Below are 17,074 nucleotides of genomic sequence, written 5' to 3'. Positions count from 1 at the left end.
TTTAAAATGCATTAGGGAAGATGGGTCATGAAATTTTGGAATTTCCTATATTAATGCAGGGTCTGATTCTACTTACCAATCATGAAATTCTAAGCAAAACATTTAACCTCTGAGTCTCATTTAGCCTATCAGTGAAATCGAAGTAAGAATATTAATAGTCCATACAATATTTGAGAGAGAAAGACAGATACCATTGCTTATCGCCATGCTTATATTTACTCAAAAAAAAATATGGTAGCTTTTGGAAAAAGCACTGTTTGTCTTGGCTGACATCCAACATTTGTTCTGCAATAGCCTAGTTTGGATTATGCCTTAGCTTACTGCTAGAAAACAACAGTTATAAGAGACAATATTTTCTTCCAGATGACCTTAGCTACCGCTGGCTTCTAAATGAATTTCCTGTATTTATCACAATGGATAAACGAAGATTTGTGTCTCAGACGAATGGAAATCTCTACATTGCAAATGTCGAGGCATCAGACAAAGGCAATTATTCCTGCTTTGTATCCAGTCCTTCTATTACAAAGAGTGTGTTCAGCAAATTTATCCCACTCATTCCACAACCTGAACGTAAGTATTTTGTTAGACACTATTTTTGCAGGTTGTCTGCTTATGGGAGTACTTACAATATGAAAAGAAATATCCAGTGGGAAGACTTGTTGGCTGCCCAGTCAGGGCAAACAGAAGATACACAAACAGAAGACTTTGCAAGTCTTGGTCATTACTTAGTTTTTCTGATGGAGATTTACATGTTAAAAGTGCCCTAAGATGGTCCAGGTCAGACTGGTTGCTTCTAGTTCAGAGAATGTGTAGGCACTGATTCATTAGCCTAATACCCATATATTGGTTACAGTGGGAATCACTGACCTCTGCTTTTATTCTCATGTCCATTCAAAGTTTTTAGTAACTTAATGAAAGAGAACAAATGATTAGATCAAAATAAGCTATAGTGATTATAGAATTAGGAAATAAACGCAGTTTTATTACTTTGATATTTTGAGGAACTATTTACATGAAGCAAATTAGTGTACGTATTGCCTTTCTGCTATAAGTAAGTAGCATGGGGTATCACTACCATGATGCCATAATTGATGATTACTGACAGACCTGAATGGCATTTCCAAGATTCCAGTTGAACAGCATTCCTTATTTTAATGCATCACTTCCTAAGAAAATCAGACTTCAACATATTTGCTTACTTCCCATTGTTTTTATCATAGTCCTCCTGTTACCACTCACATCAGTGAGTTCAAGCTTCTGAAGAAATACTGGGAATTGTTGTTCACAGACCTAGGCTTGGTTCCTGCCTCTATTCTAAATAAGAAATGGGGAAAATGTCATCATATCACTGTGGCTGCATTTTTTCTACTCAAGATTGTGGTCACGTAGTTGGTATTCAATAAATATTTTTTGACTTCTGGCTCTTTTTTCTCTCCACAATCTTGGAGACACTTGAGATCTACTACCTCATAGAATCATAAGCAGCCAGCGTGTAAAAACTTCTATAGGTTTCTTTCTTATTCTACCCCAGAAGTTCATCTCATCTATTTATTTCTTACTAGCATCTCTGTGGAAGAAGTGTTTCTCTTCCTGTTCTAGCTAATTCTTCCAGTTGCACTAGTTCATTTACCATTTGATTCATTTAGAGACTTCACTATATCATTTAATTCCTGCTTTTTTTCCCCAGAATCTTTATTCTCCATTCTTTCCCTCTGTGTATTCTTTTGTATTAACTGCAAAGAATCTTGACAATTTCTTATTTGCTAAATCCAAAGTATACTTTTCAGTTCCGAATTTGTATGAACTTTGACACTATTGATCTCCTATGCTTCTCTTGAACTCTTCTTTCTTTTCCTAATTTTCCCAGCTCCTTCCCTCCCCTTGTCTTCCACCTGCCTCTCTGACAAATTCTATGCAGTACCCTTCCCCAGATCTTCCTCCTTCTTATATTTCTCTCTAATCTTTTTTCAGATATTCTTACCAATTTATGCCTTTCGACAGCAGCACTATGGAGATGAGTCCACATTCTTATGTCTAAAACTTTTCTCTTTGTTTAGGACTTAATTCTACCTACCTCCTAGACTTGTCATTCAGAATGTTTTTGAGAATGTTAAGTTCAAAATGTTCCAGACACATCTGTCATCTCATGTCTAAAACTTCTAGTGCTCTTCATCTTGTTTGGTGGTATTGTCATATCTCTACTATCTTAGAATAGCATTTTTAATCCTCAAGTCCTGTCCTCTCCTCATCCTCCAGATAGCTAATTCAGTGGTCTGCAGTTAGTATGTAAGCACTTGGGAAGTTTGCGGAAATGTACAACCCAGAAATACTAATTCAGCAGGTCTGGGATGTGACCCAGGAATTTGTAGGTTCAGCAAGCATCCCCAGTGATTACAACGAATTGGATCTTTTATCTATGAGTTGTGAAAACATTGACCCAAAGAGCAGTCCTGTTGATTCTGCCTCTGAAAGACAGCTTTGACCAGTTCTTTCCTTTTTATTCCTACTGCTCAAGCCCTCATCTGTTTTGCCTGAAGTAATGACAAAGCCTTCCTTAGATACTCTTCTAAAATTCTCTTCTCCATGTTCCATTCTTTAAAACTTCCAACAAGATTTTCTACTTAAACCAAAGGTGATATTCATATAAATTCTCTTTCCCAAATGCACTGGCAGTTAATCACCAAGGAAATTATTCTCAAAATGTTTAATGTCACAGTTTCAAGCCTTCTAGATAATAGATTCAAGCTCATCTTCAACACATATATTTTGTGAATTATTGAAAAAATTCCCTGCATACTCCTGAAACTTTGTCTTAATATGTTGTTTCCTCAACCCAAACTGGTCTGGTGAATTCAAATACTCTTCTTGCCTGAAATTCCCATAGGCCCTGCATAATCAACCATCCTCCTTAGCTGCCACCCTTTCAGACCACTTATTTTTGTTTTGACTTGTATTTTCAGTCATTGTGTATCTATTTGTCTCTCTAGTACCAATGAAGTGCAAAGTACCATTCATACTATAATCTTAAACCATGCATTTTGCCTTTCTGAGCCTGTTTCTGTGACTGTAAGATTGAGGGAATAAAGCATCTCTCAGTACAGATGTGCTCAATACATTCAATAAGGTAACTATATTGATAAGCACAGTGTTGTCTGAAGAAACACTTTTCTTCGTTCCCTCTCTCCTTCCCTCTTTTCAACTTATTTCCCTTTTGCCATATGCATGTCTTTCTTCTTTTTTCCCTCTTTTCTCACCTGGCCTCTTTCTTTTACACTCTTCTCTCTTCCTTCTACCCTTCTCCCTCATTTCCCTTGTCCTTTCTCTTCCTTCCTGAGTCTCATTTAGCGCCTGGCACAGTGTTTCACACATTTTTGATGCTCTTTAAGACTTCTCGAAAAAAAAAAAAATTTTATATTTATTTTTGAGACAGGGAGAGACAGAGCATGAACAGGGGAGGGTCAGAGAGAAGGAGACACAGAATCCGAAACAGGCTCCAGGCTCTGAGCTGTCAGCACAGAGCCCAACGCGGGGCTCGAAATCACGGACCGCGAGATCATGACCTGAGCCGAAGTCAGCCACTTAACTGACTGAGCCACCCAAGCGCCCCTTGAAAATTTTTTTTAGTGAATTGAGTAAAATTAGTTACACAGCTTGAGAATGAGTCAATATGATTGGAAATGCTTGATGAAATTTATGCTATATACATACTATGCATAAACAAATAAGTCTATGCATTGTGATATGATCAGATAGTTCCCAGTACTTGAGAAATGTCTTCCATACTGAAGTAATTCTATCAAAATTACAATATTGAAAAAAACCTCTTTTAATTCTGCCTAATAATTAGTGGATATTTGTATTTTTCTTGATATTAGGAACAACAAAACCATATCCTGCTGATATCGTAGTTCAGTTCAAGGACATTTATGCATTGATGGGCCAAAATGTGACATTAGAGTGTTTTGCGCTTGGCAAGTAAGTATACTTATATTTTTTATTAACATATATAGAAATATATTAATTTTTGTACCATTTAGGAAATAAATGATGTAAGTGTTTAGCTATAGAGAAACAAAGTAATTTATTTTGAAATGTTGTGGACCCTTAGCTTTTGTTATCTCCTATTTAAAGTCCCGTTCCTGATATCCGATGGCGGAAGGTCCTAGAACCAATGCCAAGTACTGCTGAGATCAGCACCTCTGGGGCTGTCCTCAAGATCTTCAATATTCAGCTAGAAGATGAAGGCACATATGAATGTGAGGCTGAGAACAATAGAGGAAAGGATAAACACCAGGCAAGAATTTATGTTCAAGGTAGACATGTTATTTTAATTTTCTGTAAATTGCATCAGTATCTTATTTATAGCCATTTCCATACTTGAAAAGCTAGTATAATAGTTTAAAAACAGTGATGTATCTTATATTATGCAAAAAGGTGAAATATTTATCCATCTAATGAAGTCACAAATATGGCTTATAAAAGTTATAAACTTCTATTAGCATCATACTAACACCAATGGATTCATAGTAGTGTTCTTGATAATTTTCTGAAAATACAATTGATGTAACTTGTTGACTCCCTTCCTTGTTCTACAAATACCTTTTTATTTGTAGAAGAAACTATGCATTATGACTCAGGCTAAGCCACTGACTTGCAAACTCAAGTATGCTTCAAAATCACCTGGAGGGCTTATTACAACACAGATTGCTGGTTCCCAGAGTTTCTGAGTTAGAAAGTTCTATTTAGGGCCCGTGAATCTGCATTTCTAATAAGTTCCTAAAAGATGCTAATGCTACCAGACCAGGAGCCACAGTTTGAGAACTTCCTTTTTTCCAAAAGAGGAAAAAAAAATTTTTTGAAGCAGTTTTCTTGGTCAAGTGTTTGATTCAGACACACACACGCACACCCCCACACACGCACACCCACACACTTATATTTAGGGGGATAGAATGTTGTGTTTCAGGGACCACTTGAAACTTTTCGGCTGAAATCATTTCTGTATTATTGTACAATATAAAACTTAAAGATCACAACTAAGCAAACATCTGAGGTTTCGGTAAGCCCGTTCATTTAAAGGACAAGCATCCATTGAGTGTCCACTCAGAGACACACACTATGACAGGAACAAGTGGAACTAGATAAGAGAAATACTCTCTCTGTCCTCTGTCCAGGATTCATACTGTTTTCATACTATATACAAACCTCTACATTTATACCAGTACACACAAGCAACTGAACATATGCCTCCATACACATGTGAGAGCCAAACTGTGATATCGGAGTGGGGAAGGGGCATTGTGGCCCCTACCCAGACCCAGGCCTCTGTCTATACAGGGATGAAGTAAGTGCCTCCAATGACTTAACACATGAAGTCTCACCACCACCATCCCATAGAATTCACCAGGATTAGGCTCTTTTTGCCTTTACCCTGTTCATTCCATTTGGCACAGAAAGCCACGCACTCCAGGCCTCCCTTATCATCTGAACTTTAACACCTACACAGCTCTGCACATGTCCTTCTCAGTCTCCATCTCCTCCCCATCCCTAACTGCTGAAACCTTTGTACCATACTTTCTACAACACACAGGCTGCTGTCATCGCAATCCCGTATATTCTCAACTTCTCTATAACTTCTACTCTGAACTTCTCACTTAACTGCAACATGGTTCTCCCTTAAAGACACTGCTTCCCCTGTAATCCTCTCAGGCAGTGGCTAATTTTCTTCCACAGCTCTCATTGCCTTTGGTTTGCAGTATACCTGCTCTTCTTGTTCCATACACTGTTTCTAGACTACGTTCCATCTCTTTTCCTTTAAATGTCCAGTTAACTATCTGTCAGGACAAACCCCCTCATTTCTCTAAGGATTTTGCTCTTGGCAGCTCTTACAAACCAGAACACTACTCTTGACATTCTTCGTGACATCAAAATCAACTCAGACTATGATTATCTTTAGTAGTTTGGCCTCTCCGTTCTATTGAACTCCTCTTCCCTAATGATCTTGTCTGTCAACCCACCTGAGCAACCCGTTCCCATGGCCACACTTCAGACCTCAATGTTACCAAAAAGTACAATCCCTTTATTTTTTTAATGTTTATTTATTTTTAGATAAGGGTGTGGGTGCAGAGAGGGAGAGAGAGAGAGAACCCCAAGCAGGCTATACATTCAGCATGGACCCGATGCGGGGCTTAATCTCATGGTCAACTGTGAGATCATGAACTGAGCCAAAATCAAGAGTTAGACACCTAAGTAACTGAGCCATCCAGATGCCCCCCTCCAAATTACAATCCCTTTATAATCTCAATTTCACACATTTCTTTCAAACCACTATCTCCTATCTTTCTAGTTCAGTCTCTCTCATACCCTTGGACTCTACCAGGAACGATAACCAATTAATCTGGCAACGGTTTAACATTCTTTCACTTCCGCTAACCTCTACCTACCTCTTCCCTAAACCTGTGATCATTCATAACTGTTCCCCTGCACTCCTCCACAATGCACTCACCACCTTCTGTTTTGTCTTGCTACCTTTGTAAAAGGCCAACCCCGGAAAAATCGAGGTTTTTGCCTACAGTGCCTGAACCAGGGGCTTGAATATGACTTAAGATAAACATCACCATACTTATTAGAGCATTTTAAATTATTCATCACTAACTTCAACTGGGCCCTTGGTGCTGCCTGGCAATTATATTTTATTTCCACAGGCCCACTTACTCTTGCAGTCCCTTAGATGACCTACTCATGCCTTCACAGTTTACTTCAAACCCTAACACCTCCTCCTTCAACCTTACTCTCAGCTGATAACTTGGCTGCTTCTTTCACTGAGAAAATGAAAGATCAAGTTAGAACTTCCACAGGCTCCCACCCCACGTCTATCCAATACCTTTACCCATATCTCATTGCTATGGATTCAGCTGGTATCTGAGGCCGACACCTCTACTCTGTGCTTCATTGTACCCTCCTACTTCCTTAAGGCTGTTGTTCCAGCAATTCCCTCTCTGGCGAAAGTAATCGCCAGATTTTTTCAATGGATCATTCTCATCAGTGTATAGTGGCTCTTGTTTCCTACTTCTTTAAAATATTTGTAAATCTGGCTGCTGCTCCATTTCCCTTCTTCTTGTCTCCCTGACAGATTTGCCTATACTTTCTAAATATGCTGTGGTCAATTTTTCTTCATTTTAAAATTCATTCTTGGGGCGCCTGGGTGGCGCAGTCGGTTAAGCGTCCGACTTCAGCCAGGTCACGATCTCGCGGTCCGGGAGTTCGAGCCCCGCGTCAGGCTCAGGGCTGATGGCTCAGAGCCTGGAGCCTGTTTCCGATTCTGTGTCTCCCTCTCTCTCTGACCCTCCCCCGTTCATGCTCTGTCTCTCTCTGTCCCAAAAATAAATAAACGTTGAAAAAAAATTAAAAAAAAAATTCATTCTTGTTTGAGTCTCATACCTACCTCCCTGCCGGAATCTTATCTTGATCACCAATGACGTCATGTTGCTGAAGCAAATGGCCACTTCGCAGCTGTGTCTTACCTGATCCAGCAGCAACAGACGCCCCTGTTGACTGTGCTGTCCTCCACTGTCTGCTCTCTGTGCTTCGCATCTGGGATCCATACTTTGCTAACATCCTTATGCACCACTTGCATGCTCCTCCTCAATCCATATGCCCTTCGAACATGGGAGCAAGCAGGGTTTGTCTCTGAAAATCTTCTCTATTTCCTCACAACCTTGGTGATTTCATCTATGATCATGGCTTTAATTAGGCTCTAGCACCTGAAAATTCTGACCCAGATACTTTCTTGGAACCCTAGACTTGTATATTCAGTACCCCAACAAAATTCACTTGATACGTATCAAGTATACATAGGTGACCTCCAGAAGAGAGGAAAATTCTGGTTAGAGTCTTACATTACATTTTTTAAATAAAGCTGGCATTCTACCAGGTTTCTAGTGCTTATAGATCTGTTTTTATTCAGTGTACTAAGAAAACTACGATCCAGGTTTTTAGCCAGGTAGAGTTCTAAACTATATAATGTCTAATTCTTTAGAAGAATCAAGGTGACAGCAGATATTTGTAAGGGAATCTTATTAAGGGAACTATTATTGTTCCTTTACTAATGAAACACACTCAGTTTTTATCTTTTGGTGTAATCAAACAACCAGTTTACAAAATTAAATCATAGTCAATCTCATTCCATTATTTATTCTTATTGTATTTTTTAATGTGATATCTTGTGTGTTAGAGTCCAAGGCATGAAAGGTGCTCATATTCCTGTTTTATGTATTGCCAAGATTGTCTACAAAATAAAACCTCTCTCAATTAACATTCTTATCAATATTTAATTTTTATAACTGTCTACATATGTTACCAAAATGTAATGATAAGTGAAAATATATTAAATCAGATTGTTGTGTTATAAATACACACACGCATATAATCTTGATGGGATTATATCTAGTGAGATCATAAAAATGTTTTATACTCTTTATTATTTATATGTATTAAATACTTTCTATAAGACATGTATATTATTTTGTCATAAAATTAGTATATCAAAGTTTTCTTTTTTAAAGAAAATAAAATACTATCCTCCACTCACAATTAATTCTCTATTCCTACCTCCTTTATTTTATATCAATTTATTTACCTACAGTTATTTATTTATTTATTTATTTATTTATTTATTTATTTATGAGCGAGAAAGAGGGAGCACAAGTGGGGGGCGGCAGACAGAGAAGGGAACACAAAATCTGAAGCAGGCTGTGTCCTGACAACAGAGAGTCCAATGTGGGGCTTGAATTCACAAACCGTGAGATCATGACCTGAGCCAAAGTCAGAGGCTTAACCGACTGAGCCACCCAGGCACCCCCCTACGTACATTTATTGAAACTATTTAACTTAAATACTCAAAAAAAAAATGTCATAGTGTCCATTTGCTTGCTCTCTAGAAATATTTACTTGTGGTATGGGAAATACTTAGCAGTTTTCTTTAGCTACCAGATCAGATGAAATGATGAAGCTGAAATTAATTTCACTAAAGCATGGATTTCACCAATTATAGCTCCTGTATGTGGTTTCTAATATTGAAAGAGTAATTATATGATCAAGGCATTTTTCTAATCCTACAGTAAAATGTGACAGTGGTGACTAGGTGAACGGTACATCAAAAGGAGGACACCTGAGGAAGTGGAAAAACTTTTGATTCTTTATTCCAAAAGAAAATACTTGGTGTCATATTCAATGAAGCCATAATTTAAAAAAAAATTTTTAATGTTTATTTATTTTTGAGAAAAAGAGAGTGAGCAGGGGAGGGGCAGAGAGAGAGGGAGACACAGAATCTGAAGCAGGCTCCAGGCTCTGAGCTGTCAGCACAGAGCCTGATGTGGGGCTTGAACTCACAAACAACGAGATCATGACCTGAGCCAAAGTTGGATACTCGACCAACTGAGCTACCCAAGTGCCCCAAAACATAATTTTTTTAAAATGTTACAGGTGAGAAATTTTTTTTAATTTTATTTTTTAATTTACATCCAAATTGGCATATAGTGCAACAATGATTTCAGGAGTAGATTCCTTAATGCCCCTTACCCATTTAGCCCATGCCCCCTCCTGCAGGCGAGAAATTTTTAATTTTTTAATGTTTATTCATTTTTGAGAGAGAGAGAGAGAGAGAGAGAGAGAGAGAGAGAGAGACAGAGTGTGAGCAGGGGAGGGGCAGAGAGAGAGAAAGACAGAGAATCTGAAGCAGGTTCCAGGCTCCGAGCTCTGAGCTGTCAGCCCAGAACCTGATATGGAGCTTGGACCTGAGCAGAAGGCAGATGCTTAACCAATTGAGCAACCCAGGTGCCCCAAGACATAATTTTTTAAAACCTTAATTGTCATTTTGAAAGATTTAAGTTATAAGAAAAGATAAATTACTGTAGTGTTACTCATGAATTAGCTTTCTAACAACACATGGTTCACAAATAGGAAAATAATTATGAATTGATTATAGTTACTTCATGTTATAACAATGTAGGATAAAATTTACCTGAAGACCTATGGGGATGCAATTTCAATGGCTCTAACGCTGGTTTTATGGCATATATAATATCTGATGTATTCTCCAGAAGAAGATCAACCAAATGTGACGTTTGCATTCTTGAGATTATTTTGAGTGTTGAGATTTGAGTCTGACACTGACAATGTTCTTTAACTTTCAGCGTTTCCTGAGTGGGTAGAACATATCAACGACACAGAGGTGGATATAGGCAGTGACCTCTATTGGCCTTGTGTGGCCACAGGGAAGCCCATCCCTACAATCCGATGGCTGAAAAATGGATATGCGGTATGTATGTTCAAGCGTTTTGCGGTTCTTGAGTCCATACTCAGGCACCATTTCCAGTGGTCCTCAGATAAATTTAGCAAGAGAATCAATAGAGTAAGGGTATCTTGGCCCTAAAATTAAATAAATAAATAAATAAATAAATAAATAAATAAATAAATAAATAAGTCTTCTAAAAAAGGCAAACAAGGAAGTGAACAATAACTTTCTTTCAGTTTAAAACAACTTTTCTGCAATCTTATGTCTACCTTCTCTCTCTCTTCCTCTCTCTCCTTATTTTGCCCTTTGTTCCACATTTTGCCCTGCTTCCTACTTTTCCTTCTCTACTACCTGATATTGTCCTCTTTTTTTTGGCCACTATTTCCCTGACCCCACAGAAACAGAGGTAAGAGGGAAGGTTCTACCTTTAGCCCTGGGGACAAGTAGCAGCAGTGGGGCCCTTCTGTACCTTCCCTCTGTAATCTCCCAGCTGGGCCAAGAGGGAAAAAGTGGACTCCCAGCTCTGTAGGATGAATAGAACAAGAGCCACTGGGCATGGTAAGTGGGTTTTAAACCCTACCGTATCTGGCTTAGTTAACAGTGGGGGCAAAATATTGTACCTGAATGAAAAGGCAAACCAGCCCAGACCTAAATAAAAGCATTTCTGTTAAAGTTGATCAAGGAAATGTATTTTGCTTTGTCTTCTTTTCAGTATCATAAAGGGGAGTTGAGACTGTATGATGTGACTTTTGAAAATGCTGGCATGTACCAGTGCATAGCTGAAAACACACATGGAGCCATATATGCAAATGCGGAGTTGAAGATCTTGGGTCAGTATCATTTCTAGTTTCTGATAACATTCAGCAAGAAAGCACCACATTAAACAATGATCATAAGGGTTTCTGCAGATCATATTTGATTGTATGTTGGATCGCTAAAGGTGACAACTTTCAAAATGTGGTTTGGAACAGGATGATATTGTTGTTTTATTGCCCTTCTCTCATTGGAGAACAGTAAATAAGTTAGAGGCAGCATGGAGTACAATAGTTTTAAAAAATGTTTTACAGGTAAAGCAAACTTTACACACGCTAGTTTTTACAAGTCTTATTCTCTCCTATGTCTGGGCTGTTAAATACTTCCTGAAAATCACATTGTGGTGATTGATGCTTCCACAATGCATGTGACCCAGTCTCAGATGGATCTTCAGCACTTGCTAGTTATAGCAGTCTTTGGATCTCATATCCTACAATTGATATTTAAAATCCTCAGGACATTCCTCAAGCTCTTTACTCCACCCTGACTCCTTCTTTGGTATTGCTTTCTTACTCTGCCATAACAGTTGAAACCCTTTGAAATAAAATATATCAATTTCCTATCCACATTCAAAAGTATGTAAATCTTTACTACATTTTCCCCTTCATGTTCTTCATCCAGAGGTGTGAGTATCTCTCCTCTCTAAAACAGGCATACCTCATCTCGTTTCATTGCATTTCACAGATACTGCGTTTTTACCAATTGAAGGTTTATTGCAATCCTGCAGTGAGCAGGCATATTTCCAACAGCATTGGCTTACTTCATGTCTCTGTATTACATTTTGGTAATTTCACAATATTTAAAACTTTTTCATTATTATTATATTTGGTATGTTAATCTGTAGTCAGTGGTCTTTGATATTACTATTGAAACTGTTTTCAGGCACCATGAACCAGGCCCATATACGAGAGCAAACCTAATCAATACATGTGTGTGTTCTGACTGCCCACATTCCTTCACCTCGAGCCTCCCTATTCTCTGAGACACAGCAATATTGAAATTAGGCCAGCCAATAAGCTTACAATGGCTTCTGGGTGTTCAAATGAAAGGAAGAGTCAGACATCTCTTACTTTCACACAAAAGCTAGAAATGATTAAGCTTAATGAGGAAGGAATGTCAAAAGCTGAAACAGGCTGAAGGCTAGGTTTCTTGTGCTAACCAGTTAGCCAAGTTGTGCACGCAGAGGAAAAGTTCTTATGGTTAGAAGTGCAGGTCTAGTGAGCACATCAATGATAAGAGAACAAAACAGCCTTATTGCTGATTTGAAGAAAGTTTTAGTGGTCTGAATAGAAGATCAGATCAGCCACATTATTCACTTAAGCCAGAGCCTAATCCAGAGCAAGGCTCTTACTCTCTTCAATTCTGTGAAGACTGAAAGAGGGGAGGAAGCTGCAGAAGAAAAGTTTAAAACTAGCTCAGGTTGGTTCATGAGGTTTAGAGTAGAGAAAAGAGGAAATGGCTTCACAGCTGACACTTTTGTTGGGGACTAATGTGGCTGGTGACTTTCAGTTGAAGCCAATGCACATTTGCCATTCTGAGAATCCTACAGCCCTTAAGAATTATGCTAAATCTAATCTGTCTGTGCTCTGTAAAGGGAACAACAAAGACTGGATGACAGCACATCTGTTGACAACATGGTTTACCGAGTATTTTAAGCCCTCTGTTGAGAACTACTTATCAGAAAAAAAAAAAAAAAAAAAAAAAGATTGCTTTCAAAATACTACTGCTCCTTGACAACACACCTGGTCACCCAAGAACTCTGATGGAGATGTACGTGAGATTAATGTTGTTTTCATGCCTGCTATCACAACATCCATTCTGAGGCCCTTGAATCAAGGAGCAATTTCAACTTTCAAATTTTATTATTTAAGAACTGCATTTCATAAGGCTCTAGGTGTCACAGATGGTGATTTCTCTGATGTCTCTTGGCAAAGCAAATTGAAAAATCTATGAAAAGGATTCACTATTCTGGATACCATTAAGAACTTTCATGATTCATGGGAAGATGCAAAATATCATCAACATGCGCAGGAGATGGGAAGAAGTTGATTCTAACCCTCAGAGATGACTTTGTGAGGTTCAAGACTTCAGTGGAGGAAGTAGCTGTAGATGGGGTGGAACTGGAACGAGAACTAGAATTAGAAGTGGAGCCTGAGGATTTCACTGAATTCTTCTAATCTCATGATAAATCTTGAGCGGATGAAGAGTTGCTTCTTATGGATGAGCAAATAAAGTAGTTTCTTGAGGTGGAATATACTCCTGGTGAAGATGCTGTGAAGATTGTTGAAATGACAACAAAGGATTTAGAATATTACATCAACTTAGCTGATAAAGCAGGGCTAGGTTTGAGAGGATTGGCTCCCATTTTGAAAGAAGTTCAGTGGTGAGTAAAATGCTATCAAATGGCATCACATACCACAGAGAAATCTTTCATGAGAGGAAGAGTCCATCGATGGGGCAAGCCTCATTGTTGTCTTTTTTCAGAAATTTCCACAGATGCCCCCCCACCACCAACCTTCAGCAGCCATTACCCTGATCAGTCAACAGCCATCAACATGGAGGCAAGACCCTCCACTAGCAAAAAGACTATGACTCGCTGAAAGCTCATATGATGGTTAGCATTTTTTAGCAATAAAGTATTTTTAAATTAAGGTATGTACGTTGTTTATTTTCAGACATAATGCCATTTGCACAGCGAATAGGCTATAATATAGTGTAAATATAACTGTTGTATGTATTGGGAAACCAAAAAATTCATGTGAGTCACTTGTGACTTTTGCTTTATTGGGGTGGTCTGGAACCTAACCTGGAATATCTCTGAGGTATGCCTGTAATCCCTTTACCTCTGCCCTATATTCATTTCTTTTCACTTACCCTGTACTTGATATGAACAGATATCTCTTCTCCATGTGCATATGTGTGTTCATATCTTTCACGCTGCCTCTCCTTTTAATCATGTTTTATTCTTGAATTCTCTGCTTCTTTGGCTTTGGGGACTCCATGCTTTCATACCTTCCAGATTATTTCTTCTTGATCATTTTTATTTTTTCCTCTTTATCCCTTCCTCTGCTCAGTTAGAAATCTTGCTCTCAGATTTCATTCTTATGGTTTCATTCTATTTTGTAACCCACTTTTTTCTCATATTCTATATTATTATTCCCAAATTATTATTTTCAAATTTTTAGAAATCCTTTATAATTTCTTCTTCTTCCATTAACTATCATTGATTCTTTATATCACTGGCTCAGGTTTTTATCCTTAGCTCAATATAAAGCTTCCTAATAGGAATGTTCATCTGGTAACCTGACACATAACCCAGACTTAGCGTGTCTGAAGCTATAATCCTTATTTCTCACTCACCTTATCCTGAAAAATTCTGTTCTATAGAATGACATAATTCATTACATCTTTTCTTTATATCACATCTACTAAATTTCTCAATGTTACCCCATAAATCTCACATTCTCCTTACTTTCATTACAACTACTTTAATTAAGGCCTTACTGTAATATGTCCTTTTCATTTTATTTTAATTAGCTGTCATCAGCTTTAGTCATGTTCTAAGTAATGAATCTAGATGTAGCCAGGCTTTGTCTTCTACAACTGATTACCAAAAAGATAAAGCAGTGACTATAAAGTGTGGCCTATTTTATTATTGCTACACCAAAGGGAAATTCTTTAAAATACTGCTGTCAGGGGCGCCTTGGTGGCTCAGTCAGTTGGGTATCTGACTTTGGCTCAGGTCATGATCTCACAGCTCTGTGGGTTCAAGCCCCACGTCGGGCTCTGTGCTGATGGTTTGGAACCTGGAGCCTGCTTCGGATTCTGTGTCTCCCTCTCTCTCTGCCCCTAGCAACTCGCATTCTGTCTCTGTCTCTCTCAAAAATAAATAAATATTTAAAAAATTTTAAAAAATTATTGCTATCACTATAAATTAACACTAAAAAATATGAAAAAATATGAAAAACTAACTTTAAGAAGAGTTGAGGCCTTCTTAATTTTAATTTTCCCTGTCTCTTTTTATAATGCTGAAGATCATATTCCATTTATTCCCTCCTAGGTAAAAATTATTTGCTGATATATTTAATCTACTTTATTTGGGTATCAAACAAACATTCAGGCTCAGGCTTCATACCATGTTACTTTATTATGAAATACAATAAAATTGTTTTGACTCTTATACAAGATATGAGGTGACTTTGAATGTTTTTCCAAATGTTAGCTTTTTATTTTTTGTTAAAATTTATTTATCGTGCTATGTTACAAAATAATAAGAAAATTCAACAGCTCAGGATGAAAGATCTCTCCATATTCAAGCACAAAATTTATCAGTATTTTAATGGCTTTTATTAAACAAACTGCTTGAGTGTTTTCAGCCTTACAGTAATGTTTCTGGGCATCTTTATATTTGTTTGAATCAATTTTTGTTTATTAGCTTTAGAAACAATGCTTCTCTCTATATATATTCATTTTCTATCTAGGTAATTCATTTATTCACCCACCAAATATTTTTTGGGAACTTATTCTACACCAGATACTATTCTTTTTAATAGACACAGTAAAGAATGATAGACAAAAAAAAAAAAAAAATGCATGTCTTCTTAGTTTGGGGACAAATATTCCCTCATTTTCCCACTTCTAAAATATGTAGGAACATAGTTTGGATTCTTTCACTATAAATTCAAATACTGGATAAGTATGAAGTCATTTAAGCAACTGTATGAAATCAACTTTTTTCATTAAAACTCAGATTCAAGAAAAATTCTAATTTTCTAAATGAATTTAGATTTTTAAAATATAATTCCATTAAATTTTCTTTTCTATTTGACAAGCAATATGTCACCCAGAATATTTATTGAGCCTCTACAAAATTCTACACACGGAGTTAGGTGTACAACACAAGTTGGTTGGTTACTTATTTGTTTATTGTCAGTTATCAAAACTCAGACCAAAAGAACAATGGGATAAACTAAATCCTTGCTATAAAAGTGTGTCCCACAGAGCAGCAGCAGCAATAACAACACCTGAGAGCTTGTTAGAAGTGCTGAATCTCAGGTCCACACCAGGCCTACTTAATCAACATTTTACCAAGATCATCACATTATTTTGATGTACAAATAGAATTTGAGAGTTACAGGACTAGCAGATGACCAGCTAATATCTGGACAAAGATATACTTGGGCCTGGAAAAGCCTGCAGAATGGACACAGTTACATACAGAGACTGGATGTATAGAAATAAATGGATGCCCCCTCCACCAAGAATTCTGCTAGAATACAAGGAAATTAAGAAATGAGCCAGATGTGGGAGACTTAAGAAAAATAGAGCACGTCATCACTGAAGTAACCTTTTAAGAGGCTCTATATTCTGTTTTTCGTAAGCTCTGTACTTTGACATAAGGAGAAACTATAGGTGGATCATGTACCCTTCAATTAATTGCATCCATCACTCCCATGGATGTTTGCAGGTAGGTCTAAAGGCAGACATATGTTCATTTTGGCATCAGAGCTTCTGCACACAGTTGGTGCTCAAGAAATGTTTGCATACTGAAGGGGGAATCATATTGTTTAATTAAAAGAGGATGCTGGCAAGTCAGTAGGAAAAAGATTCAATTGTGAATCCTACCTGATACTGCCTATGGCATCTTTGGCAAATTATATAATCTTAATAGATCTCAGTTCTCTCATTTGTACACTGGAGACAGGTCATTCAAAGTATGGTTGAGGGTATTAATTATGACCATATGTCGATATTAATAATGATGCTCAATATAACTCCAGTCTTCCACCTAACTTCCTTTGTGCAATTAAGTCAAAATAATTAAATTGGATGTTACCTTTAAGGTAAATATGTATGTAGCAATTGATTGTGACTAAAATTCATAATAATTAATTCTGTTAACAGCAAGATTTATACATTTAAAATGGGTGAATTTTATAAGTAAAATATACCTCAGTTAAGTTACTAAGT

The 17,074-nt window shown here is 37.4% G+C and overlaps 1 protein-coding gene across 2 annotated transcripts in view; it reads left to right on the top strand.

Annotated features, from left to right (window-relative positions):
• Nucleotides 1–17,074, top strand: part of CNTN1 (contactin 1) — a 171,648-nt gene that overhangs the window by 10,466 nt on the left and 144,108 nt on the right. For both annotated transcript variants that reach the window (XM_040488424.1, XM_040488425.1), the window contains exons 5-9: nt 364–570; nt 3,876–3,975; nt 4,132–4,313; nt 10,191–10,315; nt 11,004–11,121. In XM_040488424.1, the coding sequence (XP_040344358.1) occupies nt 364–570; nt 3,876–3,975; nt 4,132–4,313; nt 10,191–10,315; nt 11,004–11,121 (732 nt within the window). The remainder of the gene's footprint in view (nt 1–363; nt 571–3,875; nt 3,976–4,131; nt 4,314–10,190; nt 10,316–11,003; nt 11,122–17,074) is intronic.

This window comes from Herpailurus yagouaroundi, unplaced genomic scaffold (assembly GCF_014898765.1).
Source record: "Herpailurus yagouaroundi ecotype Mexico unplaced genomic scaffold, PumYag 166, whole genome shotgun sequence".
NCBI classification, from domain to species: domain Eukaryota; kingdom Metazoa; phylum Chordata; class Mammalia; order Carnivora; family Felidae; genus Herpailurus; species Herpailurus yagouaroundi.
The sequence above is the reverse complement of the archived record's forward strand: the minus strand, read 5'-3'. Positions and strand labels throughout refer to the sequence as shown.